The sequence below is a fragment of the Capronia coronata genome, assembly GCF_000585585.1.
Source record: "Capronia coronata CBS 617.96 chromosome Unknown acBCG-supercont1.2, whole genome shotgun sequence".
In the NCBI taxonomy this organism is placed as follows: Eukaryota; Fungi; Ascomycota; class Eurotiomycetes; order Chaetothyriales; family Herpotrichiellaceae; genus Capronia; species Capronia coronata.
In genome coordinates, this window is record NW_006912894.1 from 3,669,921 (window position 1) to 3,687,817 (window position 17,897).

General features: G+C 53.5%; 7 protein-coding genes across 7 annotated transcripts; 5 read left to right on the plus strand and 2 right to left on the minus strand.

Annotated features, from left to right (window-relative positions):
* Nucleotides 1-823: 823 nt before the first annotated feature.
* On the plus strand, nucleotides 824-2,045 carry A1O1_03002 (uncharacterized protein; the record flags this gene model as incomplete). The annotated part of the gene is made up of 3 exons (XM_007723910.1): nucleotides 824-889; nucleotides 1,025-1,231; nucleotides 1,284-2,045. 3 exons carry the CDS (start codon nucleotides 824-826, stop codon nucleotides 2,043-2,045), a joined length of 1,035 nt encoding a protein of 344 aa, XP_007722100.1.
* A 2,091-nt stretch (nucleotides 2,046-4,136) lies between these two features.
* On the plus strand, nucleotides 4,137-5,714 carry A1O1_03003 (uncharacterized protein; the record flags this gene model as incomplete). Its single annotated transcript, XM_007723911.1, has 2 exons — nucleotides 4,137-4,713; nucleotides 4,783-5,714. The coding sequence occupies 2 exons, from the start codon at nucleotides 4,137-4,139 to the stop codon at nucleotides 5,712-5,714; spliced, it is 1,509 nt and encodes a 502-aa protein (XP_007722101.1).
* A 504-nt stretch (nucleotides 5,715-6,218) lies between these two features.
* On the minus strand, nucleotides 6,219-6,494 carry A1O1_03004 (uncharacterized protein; the record flags this gene model as incomplete). The annotated part of the gene is made up of 1 exon (XM_007723912.1): nucleotides 6,219-6,494. The coding sequence occupies one exon, from the start codon at nucleotides 6,492-6,494 to the stop codon at nucleotides 6,219-6,221; it is 276 nt and encodes a 91-aa protein (XP_007722102.1).
* A 1,282-nt stretch (nucleotides 6,495-7,776) lies between these two features.
* On the plus strand, nucleotides 7,777-9,484 carry A1O1_03005 (uncharacterized protein; the record flags this gene model as incomplete). The annotated part of the gene is made up of 3 exons (XM_007723913.1): nucleotides 7,777-8,015; nucleotides 8,068-8,181; nucleotides 8,239-9,484. The coding sequence occupies 3 exons, from the start codon at nucleotides 7,777-7,779 to the stop codon at nucleotides 9,482-9,484; spliced, it is 1,599 nt and encodes a 532-aa protein (XP_007722103.1).
* Nucleotides 9,485-10,246: 762 nt separating this feature from the next.
* A1O1_03006 (uncharacterized protein) lies at nucleotides 10,247-12,764 on the minus strand (the record flags this gene model as incomplete). The annotated part of the gene is made up of 10 exons (XM_007723914.1): nucleotides 10,247-10,629; nucleotides 10,684-10,770; nucleotides 10,841-11,194; nucleotides 11,323-11,680; nucleotides 11,758-11,832; nucleotides 11,885-11,955; nucleotides 12,018-12,050; nucleotides 12,123-12,244; nucleotides 12,324-12,363; nucleotides 12,446-12,764. The coding sequence occupies 10 exons, from the start codon at nucleotides 12,762-12,764 to the stop codon at nucleotides 10,247-10,249; spliced, it is 1,842 nt and encodes a 613-aa protein (XP_007722104.1).
* A 661-nt stretch (nucleotides 12,765-13,425) lies between these two features.
* A1O1_03007 (uncharacterized protein) lies at nucleotides 13,426-15,173 on the plus strand (the record flags this gene model as incomplete). The annotated part of the gene is made up of 3 exons (XM_007723915.1): nucleotides 13,426-13,644; nucleotides 13,714-14,693; nucleotides 14,759-15,173. The coding sequence occupies 3 exons, from the start codon at nucleotides 13,426-13,428 to the stop codon at nucleotides 15,171-15,173; spliced, it is 1,614 nt and encodes a 537-aa protein (XP_007722105.1).
* Nucleotides 15,174-15,750: 577 nt separating this feature from the next.
* A1O1_03008 (uncharacterized protein) lies at nucleotides 15,751-17,887 on the plus strand (the record flags this gene model as incomplete). Its single annotated transcript, XM_007723916.1, has 2 exons — nucleotides 15,751-15,837; nucleotides 15,896-17,887. 2 exons carry the CDS (start codon nucleotides 15,751-15,753, stop codon nucleotides 17,885-17,887), a joined length of 2,079 nt encoding a protein of 692 aa, XP_007722106.1.
* Nucleotides 17,888-17,897: the final 10 nt, after the last annotated feature.

Genomic DNA, 17,897 nt, shown 5'->3' on the forward strand with positions numbered 1-17,897 from the left:
ACAATGTCGGAGAGAAGAAAGAATGGAGAGCGCACTCTACTTACTCTAGAAGACCTACATGAGATTTCATCCAGGAACAGCCATACTGCTATAGTGGACATTGCATAACCTGAAGCAGAAGGGGTCGCACGATGTCGATGCTTCGAGCTTGACCAGCGCCAGATCTGGCTGCGCAACCAATGTACATTCGAGTGTCTATGGTCAAAGAATCGGGGACAGTGGGGCTTCGATGGCAATTAGATCGGGGGAATCGTGCTTCAGCAAGCGTGGAAGCGCTTAGATGGGTCATCACGAGGTCGCCTCCAGACGCTTTCTTGCTTTGACGCTGCCGAATATAATGTCAAAGTGAGACGGCCATTGGCCAAGTCGGCTTCTGAAGCACTGTCACACGGAGGTTGCAGACGAGAGTTATCATCAAGAAGCTCTCCGCGGCAACAGGACGGGCAGGAAAATGTGCAGTAAGCATGCAAGAATAGAAGGTCGAGAAAGCAGAGAACACAAAAAGGAGAGAACTCTGCCCCCTTTCCCCCTTTTCCCGTTTGAGCCTTCTGAACTCGCTTAGTCATACAACAGTCATCCATATCACGTGATCAGATTGCAGACTTCGCCTCGCGACGAAAGAGACATTTCCACCTATAGAAACCTCCCTCCAATGTCCAAGCAAACCAGTCTGAGAAGGGAAAGAGTCGAGAACAATAGGAAATCAGTCAACCAAGACAGGTGGGAATGAGACTGAACCGAAAGACCTGCTGCCGTCCCGACCTCACATCCAAGTTCCCCGTTGAACTTTCTTGCCTGGCCATCCACAGGGCACGAGAAAGGCATGAGTCCTGAAGGCTCAGCAGGAAGACCATCCAAGCGGCTAAAGATGGGCGAAGGCATTCATGCGGTAAGTCGAACCTTGTCCGCAGAAATGCGGGGGCTATTCTCTACATTGCTAAACAACATTATCTCTGCATGTTGTTCCCATTTCCGAACATTGCTCCCTGTCCGTCGTACACAGAGACTAAACTTTGATACGCAGACGTTTCAAAAGGCTAGCAAAAACAAAAGCAAATACCGCGCACAGAGCGCCAGAGATCCAAGTCAGACCCAAGGCAAGAGCGGCAATCGGCAGATAACACAAGTCAGTGCGTCTGGCATCCACAGTGATGATGTTGGCATATTTGTCACATGCGACAAGGGGCAGGAGAGGAAATGCCTGGAGGAGCTCTCGGATCTCTTGGGCGAGGTACGAGCCAACATGTCTGACCACGTGCGTATCTACTCACCGCGACCTCCAGTACATCACGGACGACCCTCAGCCTGGACAGCAAGACACAGACAACGGGCATGCCAACGACCTGGGCGAAGATAACGATATCGAAGCCGACATCCTTGCCGAGTTGGACGAGCTACGGCCCAAACCGACAAAAGGTTCATCGTCGCAGAAACTTTCCTTGATCATGCTAGACATACCTTGTGTGTCGTTCGTCCGATTCCCCCGCACGACGACTGCAGAATCCCGGCATGACCCTGTCGATATCGTGCACCGGATCTGTATCAATGCTGCACAAAAGGACTATTCCGGGCCGAGAAGCCGGTACATCAAGAGGCTGACTCCAGTGAGCTTGATACGGAAGACAATGAACGACGGGCTCGAGTCCCTCTGCGACCAGATTCTTCCCCAACACTTCCTCATCAAGCCCGATGCTCCAGAGACGCAGGACCCAGAGTCTGCGACTGAAGACAGCAACCAGCCCAGACCCGTCAAATTCGCCATCCGTCCAACGATCCGGAACAACAACAAACTAAACCGGGATATAGTCATACGAACAGTGGCGGACAAGATCACAGCGTTGGGTCAGGGCAAGCACACCGTCGACCTCAAGGGATATGATAAGCTCGTGCTTGTCGACGTCTATAGAAATGTGGTCGGCATGAGCGTGGTAGGGAATGATTTCGAGACATTGAAGAGATTCAATCTTGCCGAGCTTCATTCGAGTCATTTTGATGACGACAAAGAAGAAGCACAAGAAGAAGAGAAGGCTGCAACCGCTGGTTGATCTGAGGATGATCGAGTGTCCACCTTCACTGTTGCAGCTTTTGAAGTTAGCCTTGGACCATCTCCATAGTCCATCCTGGTAATGCCTCATGTCTGGGCAGGCATGTCTGCCCATGCCTCTCTCTCTTGGTGCCCCTTGCCAACCAACGGCCAGGTTGCAAAGGGCGTCGTCGATGCCGTTAAATGGCTGTCCCGAGTGGCCATGAAGGCAAATATCACATTCGGGCGAGCAATCATGTCACCAAGACCAACACAATGGCATGGTAGGTCTGGCTGATACTGGCACCAGCCGTGACAGCCGAAGTGGTCTTAGGGGTTGGAGAGACATGCTTGCCCCAAGCGGATGAGTCTCTCAGAGGAGCTAAAAAGAAAAGAAACATGAAGAGCTAGGGTAATTGAGGATAAAAGAGTTCTACCCGAGTTCGACTATGACTGCCATGAATAATCATATGGCTTTCCTTTCAGGAAGGATATCACTTCAGTTCCTGATGGGCCGCGCGCCTGTAAAATGACGTTGAGGTCCATGCTTGCTCATCCTCCTATGCTTGAACACCCTCCTCCTACCGGAGCTGAGACTTCTGAACCTCAGCAGGATCCTCAAGACTGTCATATCCTTCTTGGGATTGTCGATCGCAGAGTCGGGGTGCGGTCATGGCGTAGATTCACTGGTTGTGAATTTAGGGTTGGCTGATTTGTTCCCATCAGAAATATCCCTGGCACATCGCTCCAGCAAACCAGCCCGGTTTGGGGCATGTCAAAGGCTTGCTAGGAAGTGTTCGATGGCCGCCCTCACAAGACACGGTCTGATCCTTGGCTGGACAGCAAAAGACAGTCTGCAAGTCCGATTCCTCGCTCGACTTTGCCGACCTGGCTTGGTACCCTATCAGACAGCAGGTGGCGCCTACTGATGCAACAGGCTCCACGTCCGACCAGTGATAGCCCTCGCGGCAGAGTCCTTCTATGGCCTTGAAAGTTTCGGGGGTGGCCAAAGGAGCACTCGCAACCAGTGGAAAAATGGTTGAGAGAAGGACGAGCAAGCAAGCGGTCAAAGGTAGGCGGATTCTGGATAGCATCTTGAAGACGCGGTGGAGGAAGACTACAGTATGTTAGCAGTGTATCAAAGGAGGGACGAAACATTCTCACGTCTTGATGGAATTGCCCAGGTTTCGGTGGATGAAGGGGGTATGTTGTCGTCTCTCTAAAGGCTGCTGGATGTCACGCTGTAAGTAGTACCTAGGTACACAGGGAGGATTCTGTGAGAGAAGAATGAAAACCTAGGGAGAGTGCGGTGCGGTAATTGCAGCGCAGGTAGACTGAAGAAATCAGCCGGGGAAGAAGTCATGGGGATTACTGCAGGTCCTCTTTAAGGGTCTGAGGATCAAATATTGCTCCAGCAAGATTTCAGATTTCAAACCTTCGGAGTGCCAGTCTATCACACACGTCTGAACATTCTATGGAACTTCATTGTGCCGACACTAAGCATTTCTTGAATGTATTTGTCTGGTAGAGTTGGTCCTTCCGTTCTCTTTTGAGCGGGACCAGCACCGGAGTCCGCACTGATACTCCTGCCTCTTCTCAGAACAAGGTTTCTTTGCCGAAAGTTTGAAGTCTTCTTCTGATGGATAGTAGGTTGATCGTGAGGATCGAGGTGGACACATCATAACGAAACGGGTTGTGCATTATATGAGCCCCTCGATGAAGCCTTCAGCTTAATGAAGTCGAGAGTTCTCGCGGTGCCGGACATTGCGCTGCATACATCGATGAGCTCCCTGTGGCACATCCAACCCTCCGTTTGAAGAGAGCAGATGGCATGAGGGTTCTGTAAGAATCAGTAAATAGCTGGCGAGTGCCTGTCAAGTCGCTATCACGTGATTAACGTATTATTCATCACGTGCTGTCTCTGTTCTCGTACCAAGGGGCGGAATGGAGAATCGCTCGTCGACCCAATTGAACTTGAACCCCAGATTCAATAGTCGGTGGATAGATAGACGTCAACACCCCATCTCCGGCATTTGCCAACCTACCCGCCCTCCAACCGACCTCCTGGATTGATACACTGCAGCAAAACCCCCGGGGTACCTTTTCAATGACCATGGCTACGAAGAAGACGGCACCCACAGATGACGAGTTACTGGCCCAGCTCGACAATCTAAGCACCCAGGCCACGGCGCGACCACCCAAACCCACGACGCGAACAGCGAGACAAGGGCAACCCGCACAATCGTCACAATCCGAACAAGACCTGCTTGCCGAGCTGGGCAATCTGGCTCAACGACCCGCCAGCAGACCTGCGACGCCTTCTTTACGACCGAACACAGCCACCGCCGGCGGAACTCGATCACCCAAACCGCCATCCGCAGCCACACCTCCCCCGGGACGGACCAGTGAAGAGAAGTCGAGCAATGGCCAGAGGAAGTCCGGTGACAGCACGCACTCGTTCCGTCAGAGCTTCACACCCGCGACCACGACCACGGAGGAGTCAGCAGAGCCCGAGCCGCAACCCGAGCGAACTCCTGCCAAAAGCGGTGGATGGTGGGGAGGGATACTATCGACAGCGTCCACGGCCCTGACCCAAGCACAAGCAGCCGTGAAAGAGATTCAGAAGAACGAGGAAGCACAGAAATGGGCGGAACAGGTTCGAGGCAACGTGGGGTTGCTCAAGGGCTTTGGTAAGGGGGGAGATATATCCCATCTGTTCAGGTCTGCTGCCTAGATGGTTTGCTAACCGTGTGTTGTAGGTGGTGAACTCAGATCTATTGCCATGCCGACGTTCCAGAACATTTTGCAGACCATCGCGCCTCCTATTTCCTCCCACGAACGTCTACAGATCCATATCACTCACGACCTATCTAACTATCCTACCCTGGACCCGATCATCTACCAGGTCTTCAGTCGTGTCATGGCACAGGTGGAGGGCGGAGATCTCATGGTCATCCAGCGTGGTCACGAAGCTGGGCCGAAGCGCGACTCCAAGGACATGTCCCGCCCCTTGGGATCCTGGCACGATGGGCCGTGGTGGAGGAGCGGCGAGAGACGCAGCATCAACGCAGTCAAAGGCCTCGTCGAGGGAAGCAAATTGGCAAGAGCATCAGCGGAAGGCTATGCCGATGAGTACTTCTCCAGCAGAGGAGGGGTAGAGGAGGCCGCGAAACGTGCAACAGAGACGCTCTCTGACTCGAACCCCACCCGAGACAGCGAAATCTTTCTCGCCATCCAGGCAGTCTCGCAAGCCGTGTCAAAAGAGATGTTTGCCGCCCCGTCCAGCTCTGAGAAAGAAGGGCAAGTCAAGGAAGTAGAGGACGACGACAACGAAGAGATTGTATTCGCGATCTATCTGCACGACCCGATCCATGGCATCGCCTTCCAGGCAATCTCCCAGGCTCTTCCCGGACAGTGGATTGACTGGCTTGACGCTCCCAGCGGCGGTGAAGGCACCTTGCCAGAAAGCATTGAGGAGATCATCGCAAGTGGAGGCATCGATCCCAGAGAATGGGTCAGTGAATGGGTTGAGGAGAGTTTGACTCTGGCGGTCGGCGTGGTGGCCCAAAGATATGTTGCCAAGAGAATGGGTGTCGGAGAAGGTGGTGCAAAGAAGGGCAAGCTAAAGGCTGACTTGAACCAAGAGGCCATGATGGAAAGCGGTGGCGGTGAGGCCGCTAGGGCGATATGAAAGTCGTCTGTTTTGGTGTTTTGATGGAGAGGTTCAGGTCCGATATACCACGGTCGGCGTTGGGTTTTGGAGTTGGCCTCGGTTGCCGCAGACTCGCGTTTGGTATCATAGGAATACCAAATCGAAATGTTCTTCCATATCACCCCAATGTTGCATGATTCGTTGCACCGCAGACCCTGCCCGTACAGAAGTTTGATATTCGATATCCCACCATGTCCACTTGTTTGTCCGGCCAGCCCCGGTTCATACGTCGCGTAGAGATGGTCTGCCATTGAATTGCCCTGGGGGGTGCCTAGGTATGCTCCCGCAAATCGAAGGCACAGGGTAGGTGGTGTGGGATATGGTGTAGTCTGCCGTGTATCAACAGACTCTGGCCCGTGAGGAGTTTTCACCAGGCCCTTAGCATGCCATCTCATCCCATGTCCGCATTGAGACTTTGTGTTCTTCGGCACTGCAACTATCTCCGTATCCTATGATCATGTGTCTCCCACATCCGCAGTCTCTTTAGGACTTCTTGCCACTATTCTTGCCACTGCCTGCTTTACCGCCTGCCACACCCTTTTTTCTACCATGACCTAGCATTTCCAGGTGGCCGGCGCGCTCACCAAGCATAGCTTCGGTTTTCGCTGTCAAGCCTGACGTTAGTTTCTTGTTGAGCTTGGCCTGTTTCAACAGTTTGGTTTTCTTAGGCGTGATGGTTCGTGAACCTTTCTTTGTGATCGCAGACGAAGATTTGGACGCGGTGGTTTTGGACGGTTTCTTGATCAGACCTTGAGCCATGGCTGTAGTTGTTGCAGAGTCTGCAGAGATAGCCTTGGGCTGATAGCAATGTTAGGCACAACACAGCACACAGCACGGGGAGGAGTGATGTTCAACGTTGCAATTAATAAATTTCATACTCCGCAGTTTGAACTTGACCCTCCAATTTGAAACTTTAGCACGACGGTCATAGAGTCGAGTCTTTGGCAAGACACGGTGCCAATTAGAGGCTTGGCACTAGCCCTTAGCGATCATATGAACTTGACTCTCCAAATCTCCCTATTGTCAAAATGGGGCCTGACCTCAACTCAAAGCGCTATACTGCTATGCCTTGCAAGCTTCAAGTCCGCGTCCCCACTGACGGCAAAGCATCCACCGACCCTTTCACTTCCACTCGCACTTCCACTATCGCGGAGACAAGGACATGGCTCGCTCGCTCGAGATAAGCCCTCGAGCACCTCAAACCTCCGTGTTTCCCCCAGTGTTAGCGTTGTCACTTCAAGACCCTGAAAGAGGCCTGCCTTGCTGGTCTGCCTCGATCACAGTCCATGATTGGACCATACAGCTGGCCAACATCCTTGTCCTGACCAAAAGCAAATAACAGACTATTGACAGGTCCTTCCCAACGCTAAGGTCGTATGCACAGACCAAGATGACAATCCATGTCAGTGACAAGCCGTACGGGCTGATTCGGAGCGGCCCATAGCCATCCCCTTTGGGTGTGGAAGAACTTGAAGATGAACTTGGGTTGAATATGGAGAGCGAGCCTTGCTGGTCGCTTTTCTGGCCGCTTAAAACCCAATGACTTGTTGAGGTGAGCATATCACGTACACCTCCTGCGTCAGGAGAAGAACAGTGTCTGGGAGCTTGAGCTGCGGCCTGCAACTCGCAAGGAGAGTCGATCGGCATGATACAGCAGTTCAGCGTATCCGACCCTCGATCCACTCCCACTGTTGCAACTCCTCCGAAACTAAGTCCGGTCTAAATGACAGTATCTTGTCGTGGCGTCGCAGACCTTTAGCGGCGAGTGATCCCTGTTCACATGCAGTGGTCCGGTCAAACTCCCTGGCTAAGGTATCAGGGCGTGGTTCAAGTTCTCACCAATGGCTTTTAGCGAGAAACCATTTTCAACTGAGCTATTACATGTGCCAGCTCTCCAAGTCCAGAGATCACTTCTGCAAGTTTCTTTCCCTGTTTCCTCCTTGACATTTGATGGTATAGGCAATTTGCGGACGTTTGACCTTGTTCATTGCTTTTGTTTGTGCCCTTCTTTCAACCCGAAGGGAAAAATATACCAAAAGTGATGGATGCTGCGAAGGCTCAAGAGTCGTCGCTGACGGCTCGAGAACTGGCCTCTTTTGACGGCATCGAGGATGGAGGTAACTACAATGATGTCGGTTTCCTCGATAAAGGTTATACCGCCAAAGATCAAAAGGATATGCAACGTATGGGCAAGCGTCAAGAGTTGATCCGCAATTTCCGTCCGATTTCTGCTTTGGCCTTCACTGCTTTGCTGCAAGCGACGTGGGAATTTCTTCTGATGTGAGTTTTGAGTTCTGTCGTTTTCATCTTGTTCCCGCTAACAGGCCTCCAGCGCAAACACCCAAGTGCTGGTATGTGGCGGCCTGGCTGGTTTCTTCTGGACCTATGTCTGGACGTTCTTCGGGTTCGGCATTGTCATGACATCTCTTGCGGAAATGGCTTCGATGTAAGTAGACACATGTTGGAGCTCTCACTTCTCTTCTCCTTACTGACGTGAAAAAAGGTGCCCGACGAGTGGAGGCCAATATCACTGGGTGTCCGAGTTTGCTCCCCCTCAATATCAGAAGGGTCTAAGCTACCTTACGGGATGGATGTCCACCTTGTCGTGGCAGGCGGGTACAGCTTCAGGGTCGTTTCTGACGGGCACTATCATCCAAGCACTCATTCAGATCAACAACCCCGACTACGAACCGACAGCATGGCAAGGTACTTTGTTGGTTTTCGCCATGGTTCTTGTGCTCTGGATTGCCAACACCTGGGGTGCTCGTGACTTGCCACTGATCCAGAACGTTCTTCTGATCGTCCACGTCTTTGCCTTCTTGGCGACCATTATTGTCCTCTGGGTCATGGCGCCTCGAAACTCGGCCAAGGTTGCCTTCACCCAGTTCACCAATGAAGGCGGATGGTCCAGCATGGGTCTCGCCTTGATGGTCGGCCAAATCTCCGCCATCTACGGCTCCCTCTGCTCCGACTGCACCGCTCATATGGCCGAAGAAGTCAAGGACGCCGGGCGGAACGTCCCCAACGCCATGTTCTGGGCTTATGTCTCGAACGGCATCCTCGGCTTCGTCCTGATCATCACCTACAATTTCACCATGACTGACGTTGACGCCGCCCTCGACGACCCCACGGAATATCCCTTCATCTGGCTGTTCCGTCAAGCCGTGTCTACCGGCGGCGTTAACGCACTGACCATCATCATCCTCATCCTGGTCATTGCATCCAACATCTCGTTCAATGCCTCGACCTCGAGACAGACCTTCGCCTTTGCGCGTGACAAGGGCCTGCCGTTCTCCAACTGGATCGGCGCCGTCAACCCCAAGCTCCATATCCCTGCCAACGCCGTGGCCGTGACCTGTATCTGCAGTTGTCTTCTGGCGCTCATCAACATTGGCAGCGCGACGGCCTTCAACGCCATCATCTCCCTGCAGGTCTGTGCGCTGATGTTCAGCTACACCATCTCAATCTCCTGCGTCCTGTTCCGCCGCGTCTACCACCCCGAACTCCTCCCCAAGGCACGCTGGAGCTTGGGCAAGTGGGGAGTGCCCATCAACGCCGTGGGAATCGTCTACTCGATCTTCGCCTTCTTCTGGAGTTTCTGGCCCAACGAGACCCCCGTCGACGCCAACTCCTTCAATTGGGCCATTGTCCTGTTCTTCGGCACCATGATTATCTGCGGGACTTTGTACGCCATCCGCGGCAGGAAAGTCTACACTGGTCCGGTCATGACTGTCGAACGTGGAAACTGAATTCGATCGTCGCGGGGACCAATATATATAGATCGAAATATCCCCGTCCAATTCCTTCGGCGCATGTTTGGTTCACCACTTGCACCTAATCGCAGTCTTCCGCCGTTATGAGCCAGCGTTGCGTCCGTTAGGGTAACCACCCAGTTGAAAGCGATGGGTGGGCACAAAGGAGGGACGGTCAAATCACCTGGAGTGGTCGACCTCCCTGAACCGTCATGTGGCTTATGTCATGGGTCCTTCTACAGCCATGCAGCCGCCGGACATTTTATATATCTCTCTAGCAAATAGCCTATGTGGGTACAGTATATACACCCAAAAAGCCAAGGTACATTCTCTCCCAGGAGGCGTCAACCGATATTTCCTTGAAAGAGCCTATGGTCTCCCTCCAGTCAACTTTAGCATCATATGGTGCCGACCCCCGAAACCCTTTTGAAGGTAAGACAAGGTAGCCAGAAACCCACTGCCAGTAATAGGAGATAGAATCCGCAACCATGATCTAATGCACCGGAGAAATTTTCGTCCAGCAATTAAGCATAACAACTTGAAGAAGCAAACGCTTACCCAGGTTCTTGCGCGGTGCTTCGCAGGGCTTGTTCAACAGTCGAAGGGCCCCCAGAGGGGATTTTCTATCTGACTATACATCTATCCGGCGTCACCAGCGAGGCCGACCTTGAGTCTTGACTAGGTCCGTTCACTTTCGTCGGAGGATGGGTACGGCGGTGAAGATTCAGAACAGGCGTCGACACAATACGAGACTCCCGATCAAGTTTCGCGGTCGACATCGAACTGCTCCAGCGGAGTGTCGGTATGATCCAGCTTAGCCATGCCATCGAAGTCGGTCGGCGGAACAGCGGCGGCTTTGGCGGTAGTTTTGCCAATGACGGCGCCGCCATAGTCCCGCCCCTGATCGACAACCTTCAAGTTGAAATCCTGCAGCATGAGCACGGCCAGAAACTCGAGGCTGGCCAGCACCAGCGCGACAATGATGAGGATGCGCATGGTGGCATCGTACGAGCGGTTGATGTCGTTCCGTTCGGTGGTCCCCCATGGGAACTGGATGGCCACGACCACGGAACCGTAAATCTCGGCGAGCTGGGCCTGCAGGCTTGCCGGCAAGTTTGTGTGTAGTTGGCGTGGAAGGACATCTGAAACAAAACGTCTTGTTAGCACAGAAAGAATAGAGGGTTTGAAGTCCGTACTCGTCCAGATTCCTCCCGCGACAGCCGCACCGATTGCTCCTCCGACTCCACACGAGGAAACGAATAAGGCGACGATAGAGGCCAGAACTGTGATTGAGATACCGAGTGTTAGAAAGTGCCGTCGTTATGGTCAACAAGAAGAATAGCTGCTACTTACGACTCTCCGAAACAGCGCCCTGCATGCCGGCAATGACCGTGTTGAAAATCCCTTCTCCGAGACCCTGGAGGACCTGGGCGACGGCGAACGATCCAAGGGAAGAGTCTGCATGGCGGTAGCGCAACATCAGCCCTAGCCCGAGGACTTTAAGACCGATGCCGGCGGCGGTGATCCATTTGTAGCGTCCGGCGTATTTGGCGACGACTCCCGCCCCGAGTTGGCCCAGAACTGCTGTGAAGGGTATAATGATCGAGATATTGGTCGCGGCCTTGACGCTCAGGTTGCGAACGACGAGGAGATACGTGTAGAGATAAGGGGAGGTCGTGTACCACGAGGCGTAATCGAGAATCGCAGCTGGGCAGTGAGTGGGCACTGGTCAGCAGCTGCACAATTGGCAATGGACACAAGGATGCATTTCAGCGAGACTAGATTGACGCTCGTGCGGAGCCCGACGAGTCGTCCAGACTGCATTTGTAACATACCAATGATGCCGAAGGATCCCGTGCGGCCTTTGAGGATGGTCAGTGGGATGACGGGCCATTGGGCCCATTTCCACTCCCAGAGCACAAAGCCAACGAAGCAGACAACCCCGACGACAATCATCGCAATGATATGTCCGCTCTTCCAAGTGTTTGTGGATGTAGAAGCCAGTGTGATTGGGACCAGGATCAGCGCCATTCCGGCGCAGAACAGAATCAACCCGATCGGGTCCAGCTGCTGGATCACCAAACAGTGATGCTTCAATCCAAGAGACGGACCAGTTTCCACCGGGTACTGCTTCCGAGCTTTGCGCTGGTGGTAATAGAGCGTCGCGAGCAAGGGAATGGAGATGATGGGGACCTGGACATCCCATCAACAACACATTGTCAGATCGTAAATTTGGGAAGGAAGACGAGGAAAGGAGAGTTTAGTCTTACAATGATGGCAAACACCCCATAGCCCCAGCGCCACGATGTATCCTTAAGCACGGCTGAGGTGACATAGCTAGCCGTCTTTGTCTTTGTTTAGAGTGAGTCCCAAAAAAGTGAAGGTGCTCCGACTTACCCAAGCAGTAATGAGACCGGGAGCATATGGAACCACGTTCATGAGCGCTCGATGGCGGAGATCGCTGGAATCTATGTCACGTCAATATGGCCTTGCTAGGGGTCAGATAAGAGACCGGAAGGGGAAGGCCTACCTCCCGCGAGGATGACAAGAAGTAAATGAAGTCCTAGTTACCAAGATAAATGTGATTAGTGTGCTGTGCAGAAGAAAACAACCAGGCGTTGCAATCTTTTCTTACCCACAACGCCGACAGTGAAGAAGACTTGTGCTCCCGCAAAGGTCTGGATGTTTTTGGCTGATGCTAGCAGTATTTCTCCGATGGTCACGATGACCACGCATGCAACGAGCAAGGGAAGGCGGCTAGAGATTAGTGAGACGTTAGACAAGTCAGGTTGGCAACTATGCATCCTAGGACACAGCCGCTGAGTGGCCGACTCACCCGTAGACATCTGCAAGCTTTGCGACAGGCTGTTGGATGACTGCAAGCGTGGTTGATGGTCAGTCAGAGAGCAACAACGTGCCAGCTTGGATTGAGGCCTGGGAGAATTCAAGCCCACTTACTTGACACCACATTCTGCACGACGGCAATGGTACTGAGAAGCGACAGCGATCCAAACTCGCTGGTGGCGTATGGCTGATAGGTTGAGTAGGTTTGCTGGTCATAGCTGACAGCAAAGCTGACGAGGGCAGCGCCAATCCAGGTCAAGACAATGCTTCGCAGGTTCCATGACTTTTTGATGGTCTCGATGGTAGCAAGGCCGGCAAGTTGCTGCTCCGCTGCTGCTGCTGCTGGATTGGAAGGCTGCATCTCTAGAGCATCCTCGGGTACTGGTACTGCCACCATCGTCTTTTTGGTGTCGTCGCTGCGTGTGCCTGTCATGCTGGGAACCTCTTGAAGTTGAAGGTCTTTGTCCCAGACTTTCTTATACCTGACAATACAAGGCCCAGATTGTATGGCAGATGGAACAAACTCGGACAGAAGGCTGAATGCTGAGTGCTCAATGCTTCGAAGGATTGATGACTTCTTATACCATCGCCTAGCCAAAAGCTCCTAACTCATACCACGCGATGTGCAGCGATCCCTTATCTCTGTCGGCCGCCATTATCTGCTTGACTTGACCATCCTCAGGAGATGAGATGCACTGATGTCGAGTGTAGCCTCTCGCTAGCCAGGACCAGAAGTGATAAGAATGTCGTGTCTCGTGTGTCGTCTGCCATCCGTCGTTCTCGCTTTCCACTTCGGTCTAGCGCCGTCCTTTGTCTCCAGCGTCTCCTCCATATGGAGCCATTGATATGGGCCGAGCTTTGGCTATTGACCATTCGAATATCCGTTGGCACAAGGATGGTTGGGGCTTGTCTCCCATGCCGTGCGTGAATCGAGGCGATTGCGCCGTCTCCCCCTGAGGGTGTGTACACAGATGTCGGCACGAGAGGTAGTTGCCAACAGTGTTGGCGCGATACATACACAGATGAGTCCCCAGCCAAGATCGCGCCTTCTCAGCTCATCAATTCAATTGTCTACCGGCTGTCGTTGAACGCAGATGGCACCTCCAGGAGAGTCTTCCCAAGTCATCGAGGATATGTCGGTCCCGAGCAGCCATAAACCCTCTGTCAATGGACACCATGAGGAGAAGCCTGCTGTAGTCAAGAAGTCGCCCTTGAACTCGAGCTTCGAGAACATTGTCCGTGACACACTGGAGAAATGGCACATCCAAGGCATGTCCGTGGCGGTCATTGAAGGTGAAGACATCTGGACAGAGGTCAGTAGGTTCTCCGCCTCTTCCTGTTTCGAAAACGCCTGCTCTGAATGCTCCTCTGACCCCATCCAGGGCTACGGCTTTGCGACCCTTCCTGACGTCCCTGTTCGCGCTTCTACATTGTTCCACACGGGAAGCACCACCAAATCCTTCCTGGCCGCGGCGGTATCGCTGGTGGTCCATGACAACGACAAGTATGGCCATGTGCAATGGGATACACCAATCAGTGAGCTCATTCGTGAGGATTTCGTGCTCGAGGATGAGTATGCGACCTCTCGAGTGACCATTGAGGATGCCCTCTCTCATCGCACGGGCATGCCAGGACACACGCTCACCTTCGGCGGCGACACACTGAAAGAATCAGTGCGCAGCCTGCGCCATTTGTACCTCAACAAGGCGATCAGGACGACTTGGCAATACTGCAACCTCATGTACATGGCAGTCTCTCACATGATGGAGGTGGTGACGCGCACATGGCTGGGCGACTTTCTGAGGGAGAAGATCTGGGAGCCTCTTGGGATGAAACAGACCTTCTTCCGACTGAGCGATGCCGAAAAGTATCTCGAACAGGGCCAGGAACAAGACTGTAATCTGGCCATTGGGTACTCATGGGATGAGCAGAGTGCGGCTGCCAGACCCGTGCCCTTGTGGCGAGACGCCGTTGTCTCCGGAGCCGGGGCCATCATATCCAACGTTGTCGATTATGCAAAATACGTCCGATCCATGATCCATCAATCTGGGCCGCTGCCCAAACAGGCGTACTTAGACCTGGCAACTCCCCGGTCCATCATGCCGCCTTTCGATCCGCACTTCCGCCAGCCTCTGCTGTACAGCCTGGGCTGGATCAATGGCATCTATCACGGAGAGAGTGTCGTCACCCACGGCGGCGGCCTTGATGGCTTCTCCTCGGTCATGATGTACCTTCCGGACAGGGAATTTGGAGTCGTCATCTTCGCGAATGGCCAGACTCGTGGGACGGAAGTGCCGGCATGGTTCTTGATCGACAATCTTCTCGGGGTGCCAGAGGAAGAGCGCCTCGATCTTTTCGAGTGGTCAGTTGATTCTCTCCGAACAGGTTTGACTTCAGGGAATTGTGAGGGCTGACAAAAGCTACCAGGAACGCAAAGGCTCTGGCCGAAGCGAAAAGGCAGATTGCCGATGCTCCAGGCCGTCTTTACCCGTCAGCTCCGAATCCTCCTCTACCACTTTCACTGCCGCTGTCTGAATATAGCGGGACATATAGCCATCCTGCGTACCGCCCATTTGTGATCACTCCGTCAACCGGCCCCCAATCAGCTCTCCGAGCCGTGGCAGAAGGTCTGGTGAAAGTAGTTCTTAACCTGAGGCATGTGACGGGAGAGTACTTCGTAGCGAACCTCATCTTATTTACGCATGGCACAGAGCCAGTTGCAGCTCTCAAGGCCCAGTTCCAGCTGGACGTTCAGGGCCGAGTGAACGAATTTGGAGCCGAACTGGACTTTTTGTCCGGGGGAGGCAAGATGATCTGGTTCAAGCGATGTGACAAAGCTTGACTTTCGGAGGCAGAGGGATAGCACGAGACCGAGGAACCTGTGGTAGATGGTATGGAATTAGCACTCTTGTCAGTGATTGAAATGAAAATTATTGTAGCATTGAGTTCTTCTACGCGCGAGGAACTGGGGATGTGTTTGTTATATACAACGGGAGAGGTGAGAAGAATGAGTACCACGAGTAGACAAGAGACGGAGACGAAGACAATGGACACCAAGTTATAGGTGTAGGTATAGCCGTAGCTACCTAGAAGTTAGGGGACTTTAGGGGTGTTCTCTAGGGGACGGGTGCGCTATGGCGCCTAGAACCACCTCTATCTCTAGGCGGATATGCTTTATCTAAAGTACCCGACCAGCCTAGCCCCCTACCCTCTTTGGCCTGATCCACCCCCGGGAGCAAGAGATAAGAGAATTGGCAGTGGCAGATCTCGCGTATCTACTAACCCACTAACCTTATCTACTACCATTTGTCTCGCTACTTCTTTGGTCTTTGCCACCTCACTCTACCAACTTCAAGCCTGCGGTCCACGATGAGTTTAGATGACTCCCTCCGTCCTCCCTCTACTGACATCCTGGAATGATGGCCAGTATTAGCACGCGGCCCAAGAAGACAAACATCGTCCGCAGTCGCGGTGGCTGTCACACTTGTCGCCGCCGGCGTGTCAAGGTGAGCTGTTCGTTTCCTCTGCTACGTGGACGGCCTACTAAGTACTCAACCTCTTCAGTGCGACCAAGCCCGGCCTGGCTGCGGTGCCTGCACCCGTCTCCAACTGGAATGTGAGGGATACAGCACCCGTCTGAGATTCAACCAGCCTCCTCAATCGGTGCCGAATGTCGCTCAAACAGTCAAGTTTGCTGAATGGGGCCCTATCTACGTCCCCAGACCACCGGAAGACCATGTCACACCGTCGACCACCGCATCCTTGTCCTCAGGAGGCCCGGAGACGATGCCATTGACTTCCCCGCCGTCGTCCGCCACGCCCACGCCCTGGACGTTCTGTTCCGATATCCTGGATGACTATTCGTTTCCAGGTTCTATGAGTTCTGCGCAGAGCGACGAAGGCGAGTCTCAGGGTCCCAGAACCGTCGCCTCCATCTTTGAGTCGGCCTTGACAGCCACGAATGAATGGATAATCGAGGCACGACAAAGTGACGATCAGCATGCGCTACTAACCCCATCCTCCGAAGCATCTCTGCCTTCTTCATTTGAATCGGACAGTAAGACATCTTTGGATGGGTTTTATTTCGAATATTGGAGGTCGACTGTCGTTGAAACCCTTCCCCCAGTATTCCGCGATATCGTGGCGAAGCCACCACGATTTCTTCCCCTCCGAAATGCCGTGCTGGCCGTTTCGTGCGCACACCTTGCTCACTTCAAGTCACCTGCCGTCGGAGGTTATCGATCGCAGCAGCGCATGCCGCTACTCACCACGAACGGGCCCCGGCACCACGGGTTGAGCTACTACAGCGACGCCGTGACACTCATCACGCAGGAGACATCCGCGTCGTCTTCATCGAGCCAAGCACAAGATATACTCGCCACCCTCCTTCTGCTCCATTTCTTTGAGCTGGAGCTCGGATCATTTTCCGGAGTGCTTGTGCACATGGAGGGGATGGACAAGCTGCTCCCGTCTATCCGAGAGCCACTGATCTCCTCGCCGGCAGGCAAGAGGCTGTTGTCCACGTGGCTTAGCTGTCGATCGCTGGTAGTGAATCGAAGACTTGCCCTGGCGATTTCAGACAGGAGTCGAGAGACACCGGCCCTCTGGAGGCTGAGCACCGCAGATATCGTCGATGACTGTCTGGGAGATCTCCAGTCAGCCTCCGATTCCATGACCGTCCTCTTGTGCAAGGGTCTACACTTGGTGCGGACCATCATTCTCGACTTCGCCGTCTGTAGGAATCGGGCTTACAAGCAGGGAGACCGACACCCGATCTTTGACCCGATGCTGGACCATGTCTCTCTACCCTCGTCGAGAGCGCAGTCGTCTCCTTCCGAATTGGCTGTGATTGACGACGCCTATCAGGCTTCATTGCGGGAGCAAAGAATTCGATTGGACCACTGGCACTCGGGTTTAGACGACTTTGAGCTGCCCGTGGAGTCGTTTCTCTCCCAATCCGGAGGCGACGCAAGGGATCCTGCAGGTGGCCTGGTGGTGCATCCCTTGAAGTTCCACACCCAGAGATCTGCCATGAACTATGCTTACTACGTCGCCGCCCAACTCCTCTGTTCGATGGAATTCTGGCTGAGAGTAACAACCAATACATCTCAGTCCACCTCGTCTGGCGGCGGCGGCCCGCCTTCAATGAGTCGCTGGGAAATGCTCATCCTACGCATCGCAGCAGGGATTTCCCCCTCGAATTGCGCCCATCAGTCGCCGCTTGCCATCAGCATGACCTCGCTTCTCACGTTCTGTGCTGGGTGGTGCCCCGACCTGCGAGTCGCTGACTGGGTCGACAAAAGGGTGCAGGAAGTTGAGCACCACGACCTGGCGCTCGATAATAACTTCCCCAATACGGTGGTGAGAAGGCTTCTGCAGGAGATTCTGGACGAGAAAAGGCAAGATCGGGATTTTTACTTGGTCAGTCTCTTGGAGCCAAAAGACCTGGATCGAGACGACATCTACTCCAAGGGAGAACACTTTTGGACTGCCATGTGTGGCAAGGACCGTAAGACGGGCCATTTGTGGAACCGGGCATCGGTCCTTTCATTTTGACGACAATTAA